Source organism: Pleurodeles waltl, chromosome 5, assembly GCF_031143425.1.
Source record: "Pleurodeles waltl isolate 20211129_DDA chromosome 5, aPleWal1.hap1.20221129, whole genome shotgun sequence".
In the NCBI taxonomy this organism is placed as follows: domain Eukaryota; kingdom Metazoa; phylum Chordata; class Amphibia; order Caudata; family Salamandridae; genus Pleurodeles; species Pleurodeles waltl.
The window spans coordinates 1,373,813,497-1,373,840,409 of NC_090444.1; the positions used below are offsets into that span (position 1 = coordinate 1,373,813,497).

At 41.5% G+C, this 26,913-nt stretch overlaps 1 protein-coding gene across 2 annotated transcripts in view; it reads left to right on the forward strand.

Moving 5' to 3' along the window:
• Positions 1-360: 360 nt before the first annotated feature.
• PHIP (pleckstrin homology domain interacting protein) overlaps positions 361-26,913 on the forward strand; it is a 1,338,206-nt gene continuing 1,311,653 nt past the window's right edge. Inside the window, exons 1-4 of one of the 2 annotated variants that reach the window (XM_069235639.1) lie at positions 361-547; positions 697-755; positions 845-874; positions 977-1,036. In XM_069235639.1, coding sequence (XP_069091740.1) covers positions 514-547; positions 697-755; positions 845-874; positions 977-1,036 — 183 coding nt within the window. In that variant the 5' untranslated portion in view covers positions 361-513. Of the gene's footprint in view, positions 548-696; positions 756-844; positions 875-976; positions 1,037-1,369; positions 1,450-26,913 lie in introns of those variants that run through there. The other variant, XM_069235640.1, reaches the window with a different exon arrangement.

Sequence of the window (26,913 nt, forward strand, 5' to 3'; positions counted from 1 at the left end):
AAAACACCGCGTATGATGAAAGTGAAAGTTTGTGCCTAAACAGATCACTCCATCATCTTTTTAGTCGCTGCACAAGTAGCGGACAATCTTTGAGCCTTATTTTGGGCACGTGTGATCCGCCCCTCTTGGGCTCTTGTATATATTGTAAACTGTTCTGGATGAATGATGTGGAGAGTTCGAATTATAAAATACTACACGCAGTTTTGCACGATACTGTACTCATCTACCAATATTTTCACGTCTATACCCTCTAGTGGACCACGGAGCTCCCGTGAGAACTCACAGTCCAACACAGGCGCGGTGCACAGATTGGGACTACTTTACGTTCCCTTTTTCTGAGCAAAACCACTCGCGCGGAGTGATTCAACACGAATGCTGCTGGGTACTGCTAGGTTGACGGCTAACCAGCGAAGGCTGCTGGTAGGGTAGGAGGACTGGGACGGGGCATAGAACGCTGCCTCTGCCGGGACCTAGCAGAACTCGCCAGATCGCCGAACAGATACACGACTGCCAATGTCGACCCAGCCCAGCGCCGAGCTCAAGTCGGGTGAGTTCCGCAGAGACTGGGTGAGCTTGGGGTGATCCCATGGGATTTGGAGAGAATGGGTGAGGAAGATCTCCGGGGTGGTCAGCATCTTTCTTGGGGTCATACAGGGGTGTTCTCGATGGTACCTGATTCCCCTTATTTCCCTGCAGAGCTCTACTTCCTGATCGCCCGGTTCCTAGAGGACGGCCCCTGTCAAGAGGCAGCTGAGGTAGGAAGGGTCGAACCCCACACTGCGCCCCTCTTACTCCCCTTCAGTCCCATTGCTCCCCCTTACTTAGACTTGTGTTATTTTTGCAGGTGCTGGTGCGTGATGTGCAACATAAACAGGTACGCGCCCCTTCATTTGACACCATGATGATTACTTACCGTCCCCGCCCCCCACTCGTGATGGACCCCACTAATAGCATCCCTGTGTTCCCCCACTTATAGCTGCTGCCTAAGCGCATCGACTGGACTGGCCGAGAGCACCCGAGGACCTATCAGAGCCTGGTGAGAGCCCCATCTTGTTGTTATCCCTGCAGCAGAGGAGGGAGTTTATCCCTTTTTTTTCCCTTAGTGTTGAGTTATCAGTTGAATTTCCCGCAATTTTTCGACCGAAACAAAGTTTGCGCCTGGGTATGGGTGTGTGGTGGTATATGCATTATGGATAGGTAGCAGACGTCCCGACGTCGCAATCGAGAGCACCTTTTACCGCATCCTCCCCTTACATGTGTAATATTTTATTTTTTTTCAATCAAGTGGGCTCATAGATATGTGTTGTAAATAGAGGTACGTCATGATCGCTGTGTAGCGAGAAGGGAGGGACGCCAGGAGGAGGAGTTCAGATGGAGGGAGCTCTGCACACAACAATAACACATGATTAAAGGCTCCAAGAAGCAACGGTACCCTGGGGGTTGCCAACAGTAGGTACAGGTGCCCCACGATGCAGACGAGCACCTCATTACGCTGTCGTTCCTTTCAGTTATAAACCCATTTTCGTGATAATGTTTGGCTTGAAGTCACATGCTTAGCAGTTCCAGGCTTGGCGTCTTTCCTCACTTTCAGCGTTTCTCCAGCTGCATCAGCGAAAGTGTACACAGAATGGCACAGCGCAGCCATGCTGTTGACTGTCTGACACCCTGATGCACCAAGTAAAAGGAGACATATTAACATTCTTTGTATCAACATGTTAGCGTAGAGATTCCCCTGGAACAATCCACTTACTGCACTAAGAAGCATGGCAAAATAGTGGAACGCAATCGCTGTTTCTTTCATGTCTTTTGAGCGGAACCTTTCTCTCCAGTTTCTCATTTTTTATTAACATATGGTTTAATTGCAAATGATATTCGGTAGATAGAGCCGCTCGGTGTCGTGTAGAGTCCACAGACTGGGGATGTAACGTTTACATGGCAGTTTAGTGGGGCCTAAGAGGCTGCATTTCCTATCAGTTCGAGCCATCGTATTTTCTACGCTTGGATAAGTCTGCGTTGGCACTCTTGCAGTAATGTTTAAGGCATTTGTCTTGGGCCGGCTTTTCATTGGTTGCTTTACCAGAACAGTGTTAATTTCCACAGGGATTTAAAATTAGTCGTTAATAATCTCTCAATTTTGTATTCGAGTGTTTTATATTTGTAAATATATTTCCATGTAGTGAAGCTTGTTATATTGAAATTGGGTTTATGTAGCCCGTTCTATATTTTTTTCTGCACGAACTGAGCAAACAATTATATTTTTTTTGGTGACATTGCAATCCATTAAGCAAATTCCTAGTTTACTACATTTAACGACTGGCATTTTCCTCTAGTTGCACATAAACAACTATATGTAGTCATTTTATGTAAATAATACAGTTTTTTGGGACCAATAAACATTTAAAAATACACTTGATCTCTCATTTTCACAAAGTGGTCTTCAGGTTAAAAGTACTGAAGAAGTGTGTAGGGATTTGAAGTCCACGTGCATGTTTATGTGCATGCCCATAGTACTGTTTGTACAGGTTGATTTATGCTTATCACGATCCTCATAGCATTCATTGTTATTGGGCAAAGTTTGTTACTGAGAAAATACAAATCCTAGAATATTGATTTAGAACTATGTAAACAAAGTGCCTATTTTGTGTAAGAAAAGTATCGCCTCTTGTTTGTGTAAGGAATCCCCAAAACAGCAGCTGTCGGACTGCCTCTTATATGCTTGTTTAGAAACATTTTGAGTGTTTTCAAAATATTTGCTATTTTACCATGCAGTCTATAGGATACAGCACGCAAATACGTATCTTTTGAACAGTAACTGATATATTTCAAAATGTGTTAATGTTTCAGGTATGTTCAGTTTTTTCGAGTAACCTCTTTTTGTTTGCTTTGACTTTAAATTTGTGGTATTTGGACCTCACTTATGGGCGATGATGTATACATTAGTTTTATTCATAAAGCAACAATTGTTTTGATGCAAATTCGAAGAGCCTGTTTCACATTGAACTTGGGGAACCACTGAGACAGTTTCTTTAAAGCATAGTAATAAGATATTGTTTTGGAAGATGTGAAAGCCACCAACGTAATCATTTAATCGGCATTTCTTTATCGAGATGCTAAACAGACATATTGGTGGCTGATGTGATCTTAATAGGACCGTTTTACAGTAGGCAGTGTTTTGCTTCGTGATATTTTGTAAATTGCTGTGTCCAGGTATAAGCTGCATCTTGGGATAGCTATTGCTGAACAGATGTTTAGCCTGTTAGTAATTTAATTTATTCCGAACTATTTTCAACAGTGAAAAATAGCTTTAAGCGTTCAAAAATGGTGAGCAGAAGAAATGTTCATGTCGAAATGTTTTTACTACTGTCAGTTTAAAAAAAGTGGTGTACGTTTATTTCATATTGCTCAGAGTTCATTAATTTTTACTTTGCATTTTTGCATTTCATGTTTTAGGTTTTCTCTCCTGTAATTTTATTTGTTTTCCTTTTGTGCTAATGTGTTATTATGAGAGTTCTCATTTCAATCAGATACATTTTAAAGCAAAAGAAAATTTTAGCTTATAAACTGTATTTAGTTTTTAAATTATTCAGTTTTTGAAAATAGGGCTTATCACCATTGGATTGTTTTTTTGCATTTGATTAATTGATATGGCACAATACATTGATTTATTAACAATAAACGAATTGTTAATTTTGGGGTACGTTTCGATGGCATTTTTTTGTTTGTTTTTCTTTGTGATATAAGACCCAAAATTATGGTAATTAGGAAAGCATTTGGAGTTGGTAACATTTCAGTAGTACATACATTTCACCTAGGTGCTATAAGTACTTGTGTGCTTGAAAAATTAGAAGTTGTTTCTAAAACTGGCAGGGACAAAGTCGTACATTTTCTCGCACAGGGTCGAGCCAACATTTTTAGTTAAATTGCGATATTTATATAATTCTCATAGTTTCTAGTGTATTTTTGGTCATTCCCGTGAATCTCATATTTTCAAATACAGAAATGCATTGGGGTTTCACATTTGTGTATTTTTAGGATAGGAGAATATCACCACTGTGTGATATTCACCAACCTTTGTTGGTTGACATACCCAGGAGTTTCTACAAATCCTCCTGTGGTAGTAACTTTGTTCTCTGGGGTATTCCATCATGCTGGTGGAATATGCATGCTATCACAACCTGTTTGCAGGAATGATATTTCACAATTCTTCATTCTCTTTGTGTGTCTAAATTGTTATGGAGAGACTCTACTTCTGCAGTTCTTCTCTATTCACGTCCAGCAAACAATCAGTTGCCTTTATTTGGATTGACCTAGTCACGCAAACTGATAAATTAGGGGGCTGGTGTAGTGGTCCTCCCTCTTTTTTTTTTTTGCTCTATCTTGACAGTTGTGTTCTGTGTAATAGTTCCAAGCCCCCCTTAATAATATATATTATTTACTGAATCGTTAACAGGTCTCCTGGTGGTAGAGTGCTCATTTATTACCACCACCTCCTTAGTGTCCACAGTCTGAAGTTAGAGAGTATTTTATTGTCAAGGAAAGGGCAGAGAGTGCAGCATCAAAGGAACTTAAGGTCATCTTTTTTTTTTTACATAGTTGAAGGCCAGGTCTTTGCCTGCATTTTAAATAAAATGTTAGTCAAAACCTAGCTCAGCAGTTTTAGTTCACCCCCTTCCCTTTTTGGTTGTATCCCTGTGGGGTTGGGAGGGCAGGCTGCACCTATTGAAACCCTCTGTGGTGTGAGGTGAGTAGGAACTTTGCTATGAAGATCTCTTCCCTCCTTTGTTTTTTTGGGTTTGTAGCAAGCTACAGCTGCTAACAACACTTTTTCATTGTAATGTTGTGCCCCGTGGAGGCCAGCAACGCTTCACTCGCTGTCTCACCCACCATATGTTTGTGGTAAGCTTCATATCCACAGCTGAGTATGGCATCTTCAGAGTTGCTATTGACATTTTGGGGCTTAAGGTAACTTTCTACTCTCCTTCTCCCCCAACGCCCCTCCTCTTGGATTTCAGGCCTTGCTGAGGTGTCTAGAGGACCCACTCTTGTGTGCCCTTTTGACTGTCGATTTGTGAAACAATAAAAAAATGGAATGCCGTGGCCATTCAGTGTCCTAAATGTCATTGATTCGGACCATAGGTAAGCTTGTACTAGCTGCTTGGCGCTCCACTTGCTGTGGTTGTTTTTAAGCCTGTAATAGTCTCAAAAGTCTTTAACTTTTATTATCACAGAAATTGTTTTGTTTTTCTGTACCTTGTTACCAATATTCAATGACAGTGCTGCTTTCGCAGATATTCATGGGTCTTTTGTAACACTTAAGTCTGTTTCAAATTGATCTTCCATTGATGGGAGACCTGTGGCATTACAGATGGGGATAGTTGACCTTGTTATGTGTCATTAGGGAGTATGTGCAGAAACCCATGTTGTGTTTTTTCTACAGGTACTACTTAATGGTATTTCTGAGTTATTTGGTTTATACACTCAGGAGGTGACAGGAGGGGATGAAGATAGGTACTGTGGGATTATTACTGTATGGCATGTGGACCCAGTTTCTTTGGTCTGTCTCACCCTGAGAGTTTATGTGGTATGTAGTGTTTACCAAAGTTTGTGTCTAGTTTTTATTCCATAGGCATCGTCTTACTCCTTGCAATCTTTGTACATCAACTTGGTTTGTTTAGAAATATTGTTGTGCTCTATATGATGATATTTCATACAGAGGCCCTACTAAATCATGAAATTGTGAAGTACCAAATGATGAAGCAATAACAAATCAGGTTTTGGCAAGGCACTTTGTCTTGCCTTTTAAGTTTGTCAGCTGGCCTTTAGGTTTTGCCAGTGCTGGTTGCAGGTGCTGAAGCACAGTAGCACAAGGAAGTAAAATACTAAAGTGTTTGATGCTGAACAGCATCAGCACAAAAAGCTGCAGTGCCCACTGCAGCTTGATGAAGCACATATATACAAGAAAAAACTTTTAAAAAGCAAAGTGGGGCAAGGAGAGGTGTGAGAAGCAACAAATGATTTGAGGGACTAGGGGAATTGGATAGAGCAACACAGAGAGCAAGGGGGTAGGGATGTGATGAATGAATAGCGCATAAGGTAGAGGGGCGGAAAATACGTGCACACCCATCGACTGCTGAAAGAAGAAAAGTAGTTCCCTGAATTTTTGCAATAGTAGTATACAAGTTAGCCTGTCAAATTGAATGGTACATACCATATGCTCCAGTGGAGTAACAAAACCGTAGGGGAAGGAAAGCCATTGAAGAAGAAGCAATCACATGAGCTAGACAAGAAAGCCAACTATTAATGAGGAATGAATGGGATGACCCATAGCCTACTCTGTTTTGGTATTGTACAATATAGGTTTTAAGATAATGGGCAGCCAAAAGATGTTAGTAGGTGAGAAATAAAATAAGTAGGAAAAAAGCTTTTGCTAAGACTATTGCTTTTCATGATTTTGGTCTGTGCTGATGTTGCTTTTTAGAATGTTCCAGTTCAGTCTCTGGTTGTTAAAGACCTTTGTTTGTGTAAGGACAGTTGATGACTCCTGACTATTGCGTGGGGATTTCTAATTAAGCTAGATCCAGATATGATACTGCTTTTTGAAAGCTTGTTATAGGAGGTGAGTCGCCAGTGTTGCTTGTATAAAGAGCTTTACGGAATAGCAAAGGGGTTTCTTTGCATAGCTTATCTGTGAGTAAAAAATCACTCTGGTGCGTAGTCGGTTGCACTGCCATGCTTTAGGAACAAGAAAGTTATGGTTTCAGATAATGTTTACCTAAAGTCACAAACTTCAATTTAAGTCTTTGTCATATCAAGGGAATTTTGTAGATTGCAAAGTTGTCACCCCAAGGGGCCCTCCAGACGCTAGAGGGGTGTTGCGGGCCTCGTCCAGCTGGCAGTGGAGGTCAAAGATCCAAGTTTTGAGCTGCTTTCTGAAGCCTTTCAGAGAAGGGTGGTGGGCAGGTGGAGTGGGAGCTAATTCCAGGACTTGGTGGGAGAAGGCGTGACTTCCGACGCATTTGTGGCAGACGCAGGGGATGTGGGCCTGGGCGAGAGTGCCTCAGCAGAGGTCTCTGGTCGGTGGGTGAAATGTGAGATGGTTGTTGATGTAGGCAGGTGTGGCGTTGTGGAGGGCGTTGTATGCATGCATGCGTGAGGAGCTTGAAGAGGCATCTCTGCTGGATGGGGCGCCAGTGGATGACCCTGTGGTGGGAAGTGATGCTAGTTCTTCTGGGGAGGTCGAAGACGAGTTTCACTGCTGTGTTTTTGATGGTCTGGAGGTAGTTCATGACCTGCATCATGGTAGCGGCATAGAGTGCGTTGCCTTAGAGTCAGCTGGAGACAAGTGTGTGGGTGACTGTCCTCCTGGTAGAGATGGGGAGTCATTAGAAGACCCTGGAGCATGCAGAAGCAGGCAAAGGAGATGGTGTTGTTCTGTTGCTTCATGGTCAGTTGGGTGTCCAGGATCATCCAGAGGTTGCCTGCATGGTTGGGAGGGTGTGGGGGTCAGAGGGTGGTCATCCCAGGAGAAGGGCTTGTTCCTGAAAATGACGATCTCCATTTTGTCTGGGTTTAGCTTGCAGCAGTTAGTCCTCATCCAGGTGCCAATGTCAGTCATGGTGTTTTAGTTGGTTGTTGTGGTGCATCGTTGCCCGATAGAGATCGGAGGAGTTGGGTGTTGTCAGCATAGGATATGATGTTGAGTCCGTTGGTGTGTGCAATGTCTACCAGTGTAGTCATGTAGGTGTTGAAGAGGGTTGGGCTAATGGAGGAGCCCTGGGGCTGCCACGGAAGATGTCTTTGGCTGCTGAGTCGAAGGGTGGGAGAGGAATCCTTTGTGTTCATCCGGAGAGGAAGGAGGTGATCCAGTTGAGTGTGTTGTTTTGTATGCCAATGCGCTGGAGTCTGCTGATGAGGGTTCTCTGTAGGTTGAAGAGGCATCTGATGTTTGAAAGTATGTTTTTTGCATTTCATGGACCCTTTTCTTGGTCTATCAGTTAAAGATTTTTCACCATTTTGTTCCGGTCTGAGAGCGTTTTATGAAAACATTTACTTTAGTTATGTGCTTATGGTACCACACTGTGAAGGGCTTGTTTTTAATTTTTTTGATCTAAGAGTTTACTACTTCTGTTGACCATTGTTTGTTTGACATAATTATATTTGATTGACTTAGTGCAACAGTGATATTGTTTGTGCATTTTGTGTTTATTCTTTATCAGGACCTCATTGTTTGTGCTGTGAGCGCATACTGTACTGGTCTTAATGCTGCATGACTGTCCGCTTCAGGGTCATGGTCTTGTTAAAAAAAGATTTCCTAGCAGAAATCTGTTCTATATTAGTGGCTGAGCTGTGAATGAATAAGGTGCAAAAAGGCAACTATTTTTTAATGCCTCTTCTTCAGTTATGAGTGCACTTCTTTCTCTTTTGTTTTTGACTCTGTGTAGTTTCTATGTTGTCAGACCTGTTCAATTTTAGGTCGAGCATGCAAGTGCTCTTACGTGTCGTAATCTATCTGTGGGTTTTTAACCACTCCCACCGCACGCCCATCACTATCACTCGTTCATGGGCTTACCTTTCAAAAATCCTTTGTTATCATTGGTAAATGCTTTACGTTTGTCCCTCTTTGGGGAGTTTTGTTACCACCTTGGCCATAGACCATGTTACATGGATAGATGCATATTTGCCAATACGTTTGAGTGCAAGCAAACTTCATTTTCCTTTTGTCTCTCTCCTTTGCACTCACACTCATTGTTGTTGTGGCGCTTTGAATTGGCTTGCTAATGTCAACTGTTTTACTTTTCATTTTCAATTTATGTAGCAAGAAAAGTCCAGTTAAGAATTTACAATGCTAATAACTCTGACTCGAGCAAATGCAAGACCCATTGCATTGCAAGTGCTTGTTAGATGTTTTGGACTGGCAGGATGAATTGCAGGACTCAGCTGTCAGAGACTGCAGTCTGCCTTGTAATGAACAACGGACACTCCATTTTAAACATTCTGTCTACCATTGTAGTGCCATGCTGGTATTCTGTGAATATTTCCTTCACAGTGTCTTTTCTAGGTGTCCAGTGGAAGTTTTTACCCCTGGTGTTAGAGGGGTTTTGGCTGTTGAAATTCTTTTCTATGTCATTGCATCATTCTTCAGCTGATAGTCCTATTTATTGATTTTTGTTTCCATTGTCAGTAGTTTGTTACTATCTTCCAATACCGGTAAATGTTTTTTGATGGTGTTTTTAAAGTTGACGACTGAAAGTGAACCAAATGTTTATAAACTTCAACATCTAGGTAATTCTTTATGTGAAAAATTAGCATGAGATGAAAGGCAACCTTGGGGTGGTGATTGTGGCTCGAATCCGATTGCAAACAACTTGGGTCCCAGTCTGGCATAGTTGTGAGCTTCTGTTATGTGTGTTAGTTGCTGTGCTCTTCTAGCATCTAGGAAAGTGGGCGTCCCAAATTCAACATCAGTAAGGATGGATGGATTTGTAACAGGAATTGAAAGGCTCCTTGTTCTTCTTGATGTGGCATGGAAATTCTTGGCAAAATTAATTTCAAGTCACCTTTCAGAATGAGCTGTAGTGAGAAAAGACTTGTTTACCCTTGTTCAAGAAGGTTTTCAGAAAGGACGGTTCAAAATTGCTTTGCTCTTATTTTATTGCATTATATGTTTTGACTTTGTAATTCACAGAACTCCAGTTTTACTTATCAATCATGTAAACCCAGATTGTTTGATAGTTCCTTGATTCAACACATTGCCATCCATATAGGCAATGATAATGCGGTTTGCACATTGCCACATAACCAACTGCAATCATTAACAGTCTACGTGCAAGAAACAGCTTCTGTAAGTTTCCTTTTTATGCCTATGGAAGCATTTTTAACTGGTATGGCAGCACAACAGGAAACTAAATAACGTAGGAGAAGTAAGACCACGTCTTGTCTTCCGTACCATAAAGGCACTAAGTACTTCACTAATACTTAACAAAGTAGACAGAGCCACCTACAACCTGTTGACAACTGTTGTCTTTGTGGTTCATGGCATTTCTATAGAATACCTCACATATATCACCTGAGCTGCTCTACCTCCACTAATAAATTGACATTTATCAATCAGCACTGTTAACACTAGACTACCTTTTGTTGCACCTTGTTTCCGATCTCTCCACATTCTAACTGTGTTACTGCAACACACTGTCTCATGCTATCTGAGCTGTCCCTACACTCGATGAGTTGAAAATCACCCCAAACAGCCTTTGCTTGAAATCGGGGAGAGAGAATACCAAAAGACGCAATTTGTATCTGTAGGAAACTGTCCCTTGTTGCAGTTATTTTCCCCCCATCCCCCCACACACACACTTTTTGCCTTCTATTAATGTTGACTTGACAGAGGGCGTGCTGGGATCCCACTAACCAGGCCCCAGTACCAGTGTTCTTTTCCTAAATCTGTACCATTGTTTCCACAATTGGCACACCCATTGCACATAGTTAAGTCCCTTGTATAAGGTACCCATGGTACTAAGTGCCTTGTGGCCAGGGAAGGTCCCCAAGGGCTGCAGCATGTGTTATGCCACCCTGTGGGACCCCTCACTTAGCACACGCACACTGCCTTTGCAGCTTGTGTGTGATGGTGGGGAGAAAAAGGCAAAGTCGACATGGCACCCCTCTCAGGGTGCCATGCCCACAAATCACTGCCAATGGCATAGGTAAGTCACCCTCTAGCAGGCCTTATACCCTTAAGGCAGGGTCCACTATACTGCAAGTGAGGGTATAGCTGCATGAGCAATATGCCCCAACAGTGTCTAAGTCCATTCTTAGACATTGTAAGTACAGTGTGGCCATATTAAGTATTATCATGAACTCCACGGCTAAATAATGGCTTCACTGAATACTGGGAAGTTTGGTATCAACCTTCGCACCACAATAAACCCACACTGATGCCAGTGTGGTATTTATTGAACAATGCACCCAGAGGGCATCTTAGCGATGCCCCCTGTATGTTACCAAATCCTCTAGTGTAGTACTGACTGGTCCGTGCCAGCCTACCACTAGCAGACAAGTTTTTGCCCCCATGGGGTGAGGGCCTTTGTGCTCTCTGAGGCCCGAAACACAGCCTGCCCTGGGTGGAGGTGCTTCACACATTTCCCCGCCCCCCCTGCAGGAACTGTAACAGTAACACCCGGGGGTGAGCCTCAAAGGCTCAGGCCTCATGTTACAGTGTCCCAGGGCTCTCCAGCTAATGGAGCCCCCCCCCCGGCAAAGCCCCACTTTTGGTGTCAAGTTCGGCGGGGAACTTAAGAAAAACAAGGAGGAGTGACCATTTTAGCCGGGACCCACCTCTAAGGTGTCCAGAGCTGAAGTGACCCCCTCCCTGCAGAATTCTACATTTTGGTTTGGAGGGCAGGGACCAATAGGGTTAGGTTTGTGTCCCCCTCCCCAAAGGGAGTGGACACAAGTAGAGGGTAGCCACCCGCAGGGACAGTAGCTATTGGCTAGTGCCCTCTGACCCCTATAATGTCCCTAAATCCAGGATTTAAGGGCCTCTCTGAACCCAGATCACCAGATTCCTGGTGACCTGACAAGAAAGAGGGACTGCTAAGCTGACCCCCAGTAGAGAATAAAGATGGAAATTAACTTGGTCCCAGCCTTACAGGCCAGTCTCTTGCACAAGAACAGCAACGCATCCTGCGGGACCAGTGACCTCTGCCAAGCTCCAGGAGACTGCCCTGCATCCCAAATGACCAAGAACTCCAGAGGACAGCATCCCTGTCCAACAAACTACACCATAGGACTTCAGAACCTACCCAAATCCGTGAGTCCTGACCACTCTGCACCCAATGCCCACAGCCTGTTTTCAGGTGGCCCAACCGGCTAGGGAGGATCCCCAGGCGATTCTGAGCAAGTGTCCACCCTGGGTTGACTTCTATCCCTCAAGACGATGCCTCCAGAGGACCCCCCCCACTGACCATGAAAGCTCTGGACAAAGACATCCAATGCCTAAAGGTACACTGCACCCGCAGCCCCCAGGCCTCGGAGAACCCGGCCACCGGTACAGCTACATTCAGCAGGTGGCCCTCCTTCTTGACCAGCCTGTGGTGTTCCCGAACCGACCCCCTGGACCCAGCATGCAGCTGGGTCGTCCTCATAGGAAAGCATTGGGAGCCTGACGCTCTGTTTGTACCCAGCACTAGGTCGCCCCTCTGCCGCTGAGGGTATATGTTTGGTGCCTACTTGTGCTCCTCTAAACCCCCCAGGTTTGCCCTACAATCTCATGGGTACTTACCTGCCAGCAGATCTGTAGCAGAGTGCCCCCAGTCGCCCCAGGAGCCCATGTTAAATTTGCCTCAACTTTGACCTCTGCACCCGGCTGGCCCTGTGTTGCTGGTGGTGGGTGTTTTGGGTTAACTTGAACCCCAACCTGTGGACTTCCTAAACCCCCGAGACTGGAAATGTAAGTCATGTACTTACCTGTAAATCGTGGTAACTCCCATTCCCCCCGCGGAACTGTTTCTGAAAATTGCACTGTCAACTTTTATAACAGATTAGTGCCATTTATTCTTAAACTGCATAACTTAACTATTCCAATCAAAGTGATATTGATTCATATGTGAAGTACGTATTTATTAATTTACTGACCTACAACGTGAATCTTGTGGTTCTAGAAATAAATTAAGAAAATATAAAAACCATTGGTCTGGAGCGAAGTAATTGAGTGTGTGCTTTTTATATTGTCTGTGTGTGTACAACAAATGCTTTGCACTACCCTCTGATAAGCCTAACTGCTCGACCACACTACCACAAAAGAGCATTAGTATTATCTACTTTAGCCTCTGTTAAGCCTCTGGGGAACCCCTGGACTCTGTGCACACTGTATAATTTTGATATAGTATATACAGAGCCAGCTTCCTATAATATCTCAAATGTAAATAGCTCTATTGTGGAACTGAACCATGCAACTTGCAATAAATTGCAAGTGCTTCACTGATCTCTTGCCATAAATCATCTTTGCACAATGGCACAATCATTTACTATTGTGTCTTTTACCCGTCCCTGTATCATACTGCATACCAAATCTGTCCTTCTGTTTGACATTTGATTGAAATGTCAGACTGCTTGACACTTGTACAGCAAATCCAGTGCCAGTTGTAATACTTGCAGAAGGCCCTGATAAACAAGAGTATGAGGGGAACGTACTAAGGATCACCCTCACTTTAATAAAAGCAACCGAAAAAAGAACCATGACCTTTTAATTAGGTGAAAAGTTTGGTAACCGCATAAGTTGAAACTCTAAAATACCCTGAAATTGACCAGTTAAAATTATCCCAAGTAACTATAACTCGTGCCCTAAGGTAACTGTAACTTGCACCCATGCCATGCACAGTTTTTTTTCATCAATTTCACTGCCAAAGTTATTCCTACCCTGCCCCTTTGTGTCTGTTTTTGAGTCCTAAGATGGGTGCTACCACTTTGTGGTTGAGGTGGTGTCAGCCAATCAGGTCTCACTTTGAGGTCTGTCATCTCCATATATCCTCTGCAGCGTGAGATAAACAATTTTTAAAACCTTAATTTCTCCAAAACAGCTGAACAGATTTACATCAAAACATACAAATCACTCTGTCTGGACCAAGATCTAGCTTTCTGTCAAATTTGGTGTAGATCTATTCAGCAGTTTAAGCTGTAGCGGTGACTAAGGTTCCTGTGGAAAAATGTGTTTTGGGGACCTCCCCCACCTTATTATGAGACCCCCACTTGATAGATCACCCCAAAACTTTCTATGCGCAAACTAGTCAAAAAGTAGCACTTGTTTGAAAGTTTTGTGGAGATTCGTCAATTTGCGTCAGTTATTAGCAACACAAAAAATGTATTTCCTTTGGAAACATGATCCTAGCTATAACCAGTGGTGACTGCCTTTGCATTATTATATTGTGTGTGTGTGTGTATATATGTGTGTATATATATGTGTGTGTGTGTGTATATATATATATATATGTGTGTGTGTATATATATGTGTGTGTGTGTATTTGTATGTATGTATATGTGTGTGTGTATATATCTATCATGGGATAAGGAACCAACAACTACACTCAGGTGTGTGACAAAATGAAAGGAGAAACATTTTGCGAACAGCAGAAATGGCATCCAGGATAAAGTTTAGAACACCGCTTTTGGCTTTTTGTCATTGGTGTATCCTAAATAAGCTGGCAAAAGGAGAGGGAAATCTTCTATAATTACTATGTTCCTCCACTTACTGAATAAATGACCCAGCACTTTGATCGGATACTGGTCCACCACCTTCAAAATAAACCGTAAAGAAGGAAAGTGTACTAACAGGACGCAAGGGGAAAAGAAAGTTCATAAAAGACAAGAAAGGTATCTAATCACACAATACTAGGTTGTCAGTACGGCAAAATGCATTAAGTCAAAAGTATCAATACTCTGGAAATCAGCATGTTTCAGTGCTATTTAAATTTCAGTGCAGGTTAAACCGCACACAATTAAAAAGGAAACTGGCAAGTAAAGTTCTTACATATGTTTGATACTATCTGCCCTTAAGTGACTAATGGGATCTCATTAATCAGAATGTAACACAAGAAAAAGAGGGACACTGCATAATGAAATAATTGTCACTATGTGACAAATACTTCCTCAACTCCAAAATATTATTTAGAGTTTGTGGTGAGGCTCTTAATGTAAAACAACTCAGTTGAGTTAACCCCTTAAGTGCTGTGGGTTTCCCTGACAGTGCTCCGCCGTTTTTGTCTATCTAGGGCTCTAATTTGTTTCCACATAAGATATCAACTCCAAATTTGTGTCCTTTTTTCCCCCCAACATCATGGGTATTCTAAAAGCACCCAGGGTTTGTGAATTCCCCTGGAGGGGACACAGAAAATAGGCCAAATGTAGCTAAGATGTAATTGTTTTGTGTGGGTGGTGGGAATATGAAAACAGTGCTTTGGGTAAGTGTCTGGTTTTTTTTTGCCTCCTAAAAATGGCATCAACAGACGGTTTGTTGTGCTAAGGTCACCACCTCCCCCCGCTTTCTGGAACATGTAGAGCTGCATGGAAAAATATACACATTTGTACTACGGTTTTTGGCATTTTTCAGAGAGTTTTCCTATTTTTGTGCTCTCAACCTAATTACGGTTTCTGGTGGAAACCAGTATGAAATCCATGGATGATCCTGAAAAGCTGTAGATTGTTGAAAGGTAGACAAAATTCTGAATTCAGCAAGGGTTTATACATGTAGATCTCTCAAGGTTTTTCCATAGAAACTAACTATTGGAGTAAAGAAATACTGAAAATGAGTAGTAAACAGCGGCCATTTGTTACATATTTATCTGTAACTTTTTGTCATAATGGATGATTTACTAAAGCGATTTACCATTACGTCAGCTAGACCTTTCTGGTTGCAGAGCTAAATAGGGTTCTTCAACAACCCAAGGTATTCAGAGCCCCCAATTGAGCTGCACCGTTCAATGCTCATTGTATACAGAGTATATACCAATTCATATGGTGAAATTTGGGTATCCAATAAACCTAACTATTTCAGAAATAGGCACAAGATATAGCACCTAAGAGCAATGGTTATTTGTACATGAATGTAGTGCTTAATTTGTGCTTGTTGCTTCCTGTGCCGAGCACCGACACTTATTTTTGAGAGCCGGGGCTTATTCTTCTGCCTCAAGCATTTGCTACGACCAAAGACACACAATGGGAAAGACGGAGGAAGGGAAAAACAAGAAAGCGTCACAATGGGAGAAAGCAGAAAGCTGCAAGAGTGAGCTGAAGGAGCAAGGAGTGGCTTTACATGGATTGAAGACGCCCGAGATGGCTTCAGGATTACGCTGCCTCAGTATTCCGTGTTCACACATTTAATTGCAGCAGTCGTGTCTTTAAGAGGAGGGCTTTGGGCACCGGCACCATTTTATTTACAAATTAAGTACGCCATGTATGAATTTGTGGGTATCATTACTAGCATAGGATTTCAGGGGTATTTTTCAAAATGTCTTGCTTCGAACACTCTGGCTTACGTTGGAAGGCACAAATGCAGCAAAATCCAGTTGGTGTTCTACTGGTCTATGCTCCCACAAGTGTGCCTATAAAAACGGTACCTCTCTTGTGTGGGAAGGCCTAGTTCCCATGACAGGAAACAGTCCAAAACATTTTTCTACTGAAAAAAGCTTTTCTTTTGGCAAAGTGGGTAGCTTTGGATTTTAGGCCCTAGCTCAGCAGTCACTTAGGGAATCCTAGCAGGCTTGCATGTTTTTAAAAAATGGACACCACGGGAAATCCAGGTTGAGGAGACTTGTGTGGCTCTCACAAGATACTTTTACCCAGAATCCCTTGCAAACCTCAAACTTTGACTAAAGCACATTTTCCTCACATTTCTGTGATGGAAAGTTCTGTAATCAGCGGGGTGCCACCAGCTTCCTTCCACCTAGCATTGTCCCCAATTTAATTGTTCCTCACTTGTGTGATTATGCCTTGTGCCCGCAACAGGAAACAGCCCATAACCGGAACATGGATACATCACTTTTTTCCACTCAAAACTGACCCTTTCTTTGCAAAGTGGGTCGCTGTGAATTTTGGGCCCTAGTTCAACCAACACCTAGGAAAGCCCAGCGAACTTGCCCATTTAAAAAAAAAACTAGGCACCTGGGGGATGTACATGTCTTTCACTAAGTAATTTTACCCAGAAGCCCTTGCATATGTCAAACTTTGGTTTTAAAAAAAATACACGTTTTCCTTATTTCTGTTTAAAAAAAAAAAAAATCTGGAATTTCCCACCTGCCCCCTGCATTGAGAGACAGGCAATCTAGGTAGCTGTAGTATTTGTGGCCGAGTTTTGTGGTGCCACTCTCAAATCTAATAACCACAGACATTTTTGAAAACTAGAAAGACATGGATTCCACCATGGATCCCTGAAAACCTCAAACTATGCCTGGAATCGCACATTTTCTTGAATTTCTGTGATGGAAACTTCTGGAATTTGCAGGAATCCACAAAAATCTTAAGACCCAGGGTTACCCCGCCTGAGCAGATTAAAAACACTGCACCACTTGTGTGGCTGGGATTAGTGCCTGCTGCAGGAATGGATCAAACCGAGGTCAATGGCAGTCCCCTTGCAAGGACTCCTATTGACTGTTTATTGATTGATCAATGGGAGCAGAAGCAATGTTGAGAATTTAGGGGTCAGAGTGGTGCGAATGTTAGGATGGGCCAGACCTAGTTGTAGGGGTGTGGCCACTGGCAGAGTGCAACAGCAGCACCACTTTCTTTTGCCACAGAGCCAAAATCCCTGGCATCGGCTGAACTTCCTTCCCCTCTCAGGGGGCATATTTGGGGCAGTCTCCCCTGTTGGGACAAACCTCCTACTTGCCTCCTAGTGGGGCAGAAAGAGACTATTGCCTCTTCTAAGGCAGGGGTATGGCTCGATGCCAGGGTAAGCCACACCCTCCTTTTGGTTGTTTTGGCTCCTTTTTGAAATGCTTGGTGTTTAGTGTGCTTTCTTCCCCCATTCCCCCAGGGGTGGGGATGAAAATCAGTTGGCCCGCAAGGTGTGGTAGAGCCCACCAGCTCGTTTTGCTTTCACTTCAGTGTAGACGTCAGTGCGCTGTGTGCGCGGATTGCCATTATACACACACACACAAAAAGACGACTCATGGTGGTTGGGCACACTACGGGGGGTTAATCCATTGAAAGACAAACTTGTATCTTTTGACCCCGCTGCATTCATGCCCAGTAACACAATGTAGTTTTTTAAAGTTTGTGCAACATTTGAAAGACTGGACTGGGTTACTGCCATGGTGATCCTTAGTGCTGGATGATAAAGTTGTTTCTTTAAGTTTCACAATGACATATTTCATTTTAAGCCTCTAGATTATTTTAGCAGCACTTTCCTGCATAAAATATCCCATCTAAGCACAATGTTGTGAAACAGCGTTACAGATGTCTGGTACCGGTTACCCGTTGTTAGAAAAGGCATTTTGTTTGGATGGCCCCACTTTTTAAGGATTCATTTTTGCAGGTATTTTGACTTTGTCATGTGACACTAGCATTCAGTTTCACAGTGTGTGTGCTTATTCTCAGACATGAAGTAAAAGTGGCTTCACCTAGATAACATTACTTTTCAATAAGACCTTAGTAAATTTGTGAAAACAAGTACACCAGTGGTGTGGAACTTAAATGCCACATGTGAACTGCAGTGTACATTTACAGTACCTATATTATTGACTAGAAGTAGGTCTGGCTGCCAGCAGCTTAAAATCCTGCAGCGGTACATCAAACATTCTATGCTATGTAGAAAGTTGTATTGTATACATTGGATAAGTCTGTCTGTAGTCCATAAGGCTATGTGCTTAATGTGCAAAAGTGACGTATGTTAAGTCGTCCTTGAATCTGCGTTTCACTCTTCCTCCCTGCTGATGGTCAAACTTTCACATAATTTAAGTAACAGGGTGCACAATCTCCTTTTGAGCCTAGTATATTGTCTCCACTTTCGCATTTCCCCTCTTCGTGCTATGAAGCACATTCAATCAATGTGAGCGACTTCATCTCTTCTTTAAATCGCTCCCTTTACGTAATGTCAGAGGTGTGGAATTTATTAAAATATCTACTTGTCCATAGGACAGGTTGCTTCTTAAGTCTTCTTGTCCTGTAAAAAAACATTTATTTACAGCGCTCACCATAACAATGAAGGCTTTTCATTAATGAACCAGAAATATACGTTTGAAAACCATTAACATATCAAAATATATTACTTCAACTGCAGACAGTTCCCTTCTCTGTAAACTGGCAGTCAAAGGGTTTGTACTGCAGGGGGTTGGGCCTACTTGTCCCAAGGACAAAATAAACATTAAAACTTCCAAACAATATGTCCTGAGTATCCGACGTTAGGAATTCCACATCCATGAGTGTTGTTTTATTTATGCAAGAGCTCTGATAGACTCTCCGATTATGCCAGGGCTACTACTACGGTAGGGCAATTTCAATCCCTACTATAGCAATTTCCTTCTTTTGCCACCTTTCCGCAGCTCTACATACTGGGACTGGAGGCAGCAGTAAGCAATAGTTCCAGGGCTGGAATGCCTTTCAGTATGCAAACCTATTAACTTGTATGATTTAAGGATTTTCACCAGCTCTTCTCTAATCTTTTCCCATAATGAGAAAGGTTGGCAATGTACTCCTGACAATGGCAGAAGTAGATGTTGTTCCAGGGATGGGGGAAAAAAGCGGTTGGAGGGAAAGTGAACTTGTAAACGCTCAGTAGATTTTCACATGAGCAAATCTACGCATGCCTATTTGCTCATGCTAAACATACAGTTCATAGCTATTTACTAGGAGTACGATTTCCGGGTCTACTTCTGTAAGCTCTTGTGAATTCACAAAGGCATACTAATTCAAAAACATTTACCATGGGTGCACTTTTGTGACTTTCTTTAAGAATTGGGTCCCTAATTAGGTCTGGCGTTAACAAAGACATTTTGTTTTTATTAAACTTCTGTTCTCTCTCTAACTATAGACTGGCTTAACTGTGAGTGATCACATTCTGCTCTTTCACAAGGAGCATATTGGCACACAAAGTAGTTTTGTTCAGTGCCAGGAACTATTATGGCAATCAGTGGCGTAACGAAACTGGAGGGGGCTCCCTACCAAGAACATGGAGACGCCTCGCCCCCCCCCCCTGCCAACTCACTCAGGGCAGGTACTGACAGTGTTTGTTCTAATGGTGAAGGCCTGGCAAATTCACAACAATAAAGTGTTACAAAAGCCATGTCTAAACAAGACATGCATTAACAAAACCAAAAGACTCACAAAAAAATGTTGGATCGGTTGGCTTTGCCAGTGCTTGTTTATTTTCTTGCTTCCCATAATTGTGCTGAAAATGGTTATACTGATTTTCCATTAGGAAGATTTTTCGGAAATAATAACGTGCATCAACACATTTCACTAAATGATACTTAAAAGAAATAGCACCTAAAATTTCATAGTAGTGAAACCTTTTTTCCCTACTTGCATTTTTTTCTGAACATTTTATTTTGAAAGCAAAGAATCATCACTCTTGCTTACAAGCTTCTGCAAATATTTTCATCTAATCAGAGAGCATTCTGGGAGCATTATACTTAGCCTCATATTGTTAAATGTTTCAAACATGTTTGTACGTTTTTTTTTTTACTAGAACCACTGTCAGTAGTACAGTGTAACCTTAAAACGTTTATTTACAGCGCTCACCCTAATAATGAAGGCTTTTTATTAATGAACCGTAATTATAAGTTCGAAAACCATTAACATATCGACACACATTACCTCAACTGCAGACAGTTGACCCTAATATCATCATCATTTTAACCTTTGTTTTTCCAGTGGATTTCTAGGGCTTTTTAATGTAAAGTAAAATATTAACATACCTAACTATAGGTCATTAATACTAATCGCTCCATAAGGAGGTATGTGAAGGGAGTGAGTTCTCTTTGAAGAACTGCACAGTGAGCTCAGCCTCTCCATAGTAGTGTCTCGCCCACCTAATTCGGCTTGGGTGTGGAGGGAGTGTGTTCTCCAACAAGAGCAGCGCTAAGAACACAGGGCGTGCATAGAATAACTTGCCCAACTGAGGCTTAGGTCTGTGGCGGAAGTGGACTCCACGCACAGTCTTCGGACTCATCACTGACTGTGTAGCCCATCTAATTGTAAGTGCATGTCTAAAGGGACTGGGCTTTATGTCCGGTCTACGCACTGAGTGCTGATGGTCTGTAGTAGGGGCTTGCCCACCTAAAGAGGCTTACGTCTCTGGAGTGAGTGGGATCTATGCAGTCTGGTTGCTCGGTGCAGACTGTACATAGTGGGGGCTTGCCAAAGTTATTAGCAAAATTTAAAAAAAAAAAAAAAAAAAAAAAAAAATGCTCCTCCATTGGGAACTTGGTCCTAACCATAAATACACAGTGTCGGTTGTGTGCATGACCCCCCAATATAAAGTCATATTTTATTATATATATATGTTTTTAAAAGGAGCACAATAGGGTTTAAATACCAATCATAAAACTACATAACATTTTTTTTCCCCCATTTAATGTGGCAAGAAAAGTCTGGTTAGGAGTTTACAACGGTAATAGCTCCAACTCGACGAAATGCGAGACCCGTTGCATTGCAAGTGCTTGCTCATGATGTCCCTCTGCTCACCTGTTGGCCTGGAATTTATGAAAGACAACATGGAAAGTCATTCACAAGAAGCACAATTTACTGAATTTTTCCGCTTCTGAAAATACATAAGGAAACATATTGTTTTCTGTCTGTATTTATCCTAAAAATCTGTAAAATTGGAAAACTGGGGTCCTTAATTATAAGGATATTGCAAGTCATCCAGGAGCTCAATGACCATAGAGAGGAATGAGATGGAAAGGAAGAGTTCATTTACATTTATAAATTCATGGAACTTCCCATGTGACTTACAATATCCCTTAAATACAGAGCAAAGGGTACTTATAATACATGGTGACACATCACCCTTGTCACAAACCACTTAAATACTTGGTATCTTGCTTTTTCATGTCATTGCAGCGACAACTTATATTATGAAATTGAATACACCAAAAAGCAGCTAATAGTTTTTGCCAAAAGATATTAGGAACAGTTTTAAGAAAACACTGTGTTGAAACATGGAGAGAATGGATCTTTCCTCCAAAGATCTAAAGCGTGGACAAAATAAACATGTTGCCATAAGTATCTCCTTTTGCCAAGATGCTTTTCTTTTTGGAAAACATATCAGAAAAAAGAAAAGTCACCTCCCTTTTCCTTTGTTTAAATTGTGACTGCTGGTATGCTCTGTTACTGTGACAACTGTAATACGTTATTACAGTTAAGTTGCTATTTCATTATTTCGAAATTAGAGATGGGCTTTTATACGGGGGTTACGTGATCCTATTTATTATAGTGCCACATTACACAGGTCACTAGTTACATATTGCTATAGTAAAAATTTATTTTGGGATAGTTTTCTTGAAAATGCTGTTTCTTGTCAAAGTGGTGCCTAAATTGGGTGCTCATTGGAATGAAATTGTTTATGATTTGTTTACTTTTCACAATTAAATACTTTAAACTGTATTGATTTATATTTTAAACTATAAATATAAATAAATATATAAAATAAAACGTGGAAAAATATTATCTTGCCCGTGACATCATAGTACTCCAGATGTGGTGACTCCTGATGTTGTGATTGATGTAATGACAGAAATGTATTGGAGCATTCTAACTGATTGCATTCACTAACTTTTAATGAGATTGTCTATGTTGAGATGCTGTTACATTTATCACTTTCCATTCATACAGGTGAAATGAGGCGAGACCATTAGGCAGTCATAGGAGACCAATAAATTGTTACCCAAGGGGTTAGTAGTTTCATGCTGTGCTGTGGGGTTAGTGAGTTGAAAAGCTCAGTGTAGACAAAGGAAACGACCCACCAGGGCTCCCATATGTATTAGGATAATTGTGTTGCGCACAGTGAAGCCCCCTTCTTAAATCTTTTACTGACACAGAACTAGCCAGGGGGGGTAGGAGAAGTCTTTCAGACCGAAGTTGGGGAAGAAAGAAACGTGTTTTTAGGCTTTGTCTGGAGACTGCTTTAGCTGCCTTGGCAGACTCTTATAACCCAAAATAATAAAAATGTAATATCTTAAATTCAGCCCTCTTCGCTCCTTGATCCCACCCACTGCATCAGAGAGCAAAGGGTCAGCCCATTTCAGACACTGGCTCCCTTGCACTGAGAGTTACAGCAGTTTGCCTAGAAAGAAGTGCACTTCAGTAGTTTAAATTGTTTTTTTACATTATTCATAACTATTTACCTGCCATAACTAAGATAATCTAATTACCATACGTAATTTAATTACCATACATTCCTACCATTATTATTCACCTATCATATCTACTCTAGTATACCACCATGCCTAAACCTACTTCCACCTCTGTGTTTTCTATAGCTCATACCTTCCCCGAGATAATGATTTTGTGCAAAAGGATCATGTTATGCCTGTGGGATCCCTTGTAAGGGCTTAAAGTATTACAGTGAAGAAGCAAGTGGCGTCCTTTCTTCTCCACCTGAATCTAGGGCCTGAAACTGCTCTCCAAGGGTCAGATGACTGACACTTGTCCTGCCTCAGGCTCTCAAAAGGCTGATGTAGGACTTGTTCCTGTACAGAAGAAACACTGCCCATTTGGGATTAGACTACTCCGAACCCTGTGGGAGTCCTGACTGGTGAAATACTGTGACCTTAGGAGCCCTCCCTGGGAGACCAGAGACAATGAGCAACTTCATAGTATCTTCAGAAGTAGGATGTTGGTCTTTTAGCCTCTAGATGTCCAAGGCACCAAAGGCCCCTGAGAGAAGCTCAACATCACCAGCTAAGGATTGTTCCAGCTTGTAAATTGATTTAAACAGTCTGGGTTCCAGGACGTGAGGGGGTAAGGATCTCCTTTCTCTCACAAATTGCGTTGAGGGTGGTGGTAAAGGAATTTCTTCATGCGGGAAATAGTTTCCCCCTTCTCCTGCTTCAGAATATTTTCACTTGAGTAAATGTATCTTTGTATATTTGCTCATGCAAAAATAAACAATCAGAAATGCTTGTTAGCAGTAGGCATGGAAACTTGTAGCTGTTTCAGGTTTCTAACCATACTTTAGTAAACCCTTGCGAATTCATGGGCCATAAATCTGTACTTATGTAAAGTTATAGATCCGTGGAAGCACCTTTCTGAATTTCACCCAGAATTTTTCTCTATTTTTGTTTAAATGTCTTGTTCATAATGGTTTCAGATTGAGCATTTATTGTGGATTATTGTAAATAGCCATGTATAGAAAACGTTTGCATGTCAGTGTTTTTTGATAAATCCACTTTCAGTAAAGCAAGCCAAGCTTTATAGTTCAGTATATTTGTTATATTTCCTGTGGGCCGCATACACAAGCAGTGATGGCGTTTTATTAATTAATCATAAAGGCAACCATATGTTGGCAATGTAAACTAGCAGTTTAATAGTTTGTGATGAAGGGGCTTAACCCTGCTTACCCACTGGACAAAATTAACATGAAAAATTGTTGTTCCTATCGCAAATAATTTCACCTGGCTGTCAGGCGGTATGAGGTCCCTACTTCTGATTCTTTTTTTAAATTTTGTTGACTGCAAGGTTGTTGATACTACTTGAACCCATTGTATATTTCTCTGATGAAGAGCCTGCTGCTTGTCTTGTTGCTGCCAGGTGGTTGAACAGGCTTTTCTCAGTGAACGTTGTTGTAACATAGCAAAATATTTCCTTATCGTCCCATCCATGCTATGTTGTTTGTTTAAAAAAATATATATATATATATTCTTCAATTAGAATAATGATTTGCTTCTATTTAATCTGTATAATCTTTGCAATATGAAACACTGCTTCAGAGATTAACCAGATTTGGCATTAGCTTCTTGTGACATAAAGAACATTAAAAAAATTAGGTAATTCTTTAGCATTAATCAGTCATACCTTTGTAATTGAAAGCGTTCTATTGCACAATGGACCACATACTAGTGCAGTGTGTTATCATTGGCTCTCATGAAAGAGCAGGGGACACCTGGACCTCTTTGACCAGAAATAGTCATTGACTGCATTGTGCCTGTTGTCTTTTAAGGTGTGTTAGTGTGTTCTCAGTTGTCCCTAGATCCTTCAGTCTTCTTCTCCAAATGTCACTCTGATGAATGACTTGGAGAACCTCTAACCCGCTGTGCTCTGGACATCACCTTTATTGAACTCTGAAACTTTTGAGGAAATTACCAGGAATCCACTGCGAGAGTAATTTGTGACTGAAGAATACATAAATGGCATACTATCACTCTTAATTTTTATTTACTCTGATATTTAGATTAAGCTGTATTTAGGATTTAAAAATGTCACATTTTATTTTAATATGTAAAGGTTAGGTTTTCTGCTGTAAGTTCAACCTTGACCCAATCAGGTCATGATAATGTTACGTTGCTGTAATAGTCAGTGTTAAAATGTCACTTTTCCCCACCAGACATAGGGCCTCATTTTGAGTTTGGCGGACAAAAAAACCTGTCCGCCAAACTCCTCACAGGGTGGCTGCGCTTGCACGGCAGACTCTCCGCCGGAGTCATTACGAGTTTCCACCTAGGTCGGTGGGCGGAAACCCGACGGCCTCGCAGGAAACGGGCTACAGCGTTCTTTCCGGCTCGTAACCAAGCAGGCACTAGCACCCTTGCAGTGTTCAGGGGGTATCAATCAACATTATGGCTATAACAACTTTTTCTTTAAGATATGTTACTTGTGTTGCATAAACAAAAGCAGTTTCTCTAAAGACTGTAATAGCAGCCCAATTAAAACAGTTACTCTACCACCTGTACTTAGGTTATTTCTGGACTTGTAATCGAATGTCATTTACTTTGTGTATCAAAGGAGGACTATAAAGCTGAATGGCTGGGTTTCAAGTTAACAAACATGGGCACTGTTGATACATTCATGGGAAACAAATGAGTAAAGCTGTTTTACTATTGTCATATTTACTTAAAGCAACTAAAAGGATGTAGAACCCCCAACTGCCAATAATGGCAAACTTCATCACAGGGTTCCCTTCTCATCCAGGACAGACTTGTCTTCTGTCTAGATGGGCTTCACTTGCAAAGTATGTCTTTTTAGACCTAAACTATGGATCCAGCGTAGCAGGATTACTTCCAAGGAAAGGTTTGCAGGACCCAAAAGTAGGTGTATAGCATTGCTTGCGGGACATTCAAGCATTTATTTATTCTTTAGTCCGCATCGAGAATAAAATCGAAAGAAAAGAACAGTGGACGTATCAGACTACTAGTTAGTCCTTAATTATCTACTTGCTATTTTTCGACAGCTGCTAAGTGGCCAAAATGGGACTGTGGCCTTTCTCTGGATGTATGGATCCCCTACCTCTGTTCATACCATAGGAAATAATATCAGTGAGAAAGTGTAGGGAGATAAAACAGAATTGAATCAATAATACTCGTGGTTAAAAGATACTGTATCTGAGTTTTAAACTAGGATGATGGTACAGGAATGGCGGTCCTTAATGTGCACTGTATGTGGCCAAGATCTTTAAGAATCCATACATGTAAGTTAATAATTTCACTCCATACTCACACATGAGTCCAGCATACGTGATACGATGCAATTGCTGCGTTGTTAGTCTTGAGCTTTGATTTATGAGGTAAAAAACCTCACGGTTAACGTGGTGGTCATGATACACCTCTTTAGTCGCACACTATAAACAATACGTGAAAAAATGGTTAATGATTTTTTTTTATGTCATGTTTAATAAAAATAAAAAAAACTTTAGCAGACCAATAATTGTGACCTACATAAAAGTGTTTTAACTGATGCACAAATGTGCAGATGCTTATGAGCTGGTGAGCATGGGGCCAGAATGTATGAATCCAGGATTGCGCCATCTTGTAGCCTGTAAACCTCACTGTTACTACTAGGACCTAAATTGAATGTATTAGTCAAAAAGAACCGAAGCATAAGTGATACCTGTTGTAATTGCTTTCTCCATCCTTGTTTGCAACAAGGATGTACTACATTGTATCATATAAGTGTTGGTGTAATTACACATGCATAACCGCTGCCGGCAGAGAGTTGCTTCTTCATATAGGCTAATGATTGGGGATCTATTCAATTGTAAAAATTCTACTAAAGGAACTTAATTATAAATAGCAAACTAACTGGGCAACAGATGGTTCATTTAACCCCTCTCCTCCCCCCAGGCGTGTTGTTGTTCTTCCTGTTGATTTGTGTCTGAAGTTTATAGATCCATCTTTGTTCTTTCAGTGATATTCGTTTTATGTCACATTGGAAGTGTTTTTGAGATTTTTAGAGCATGACCCAGCTAATGTTGTTCTCTGTGTGGACTTTTTC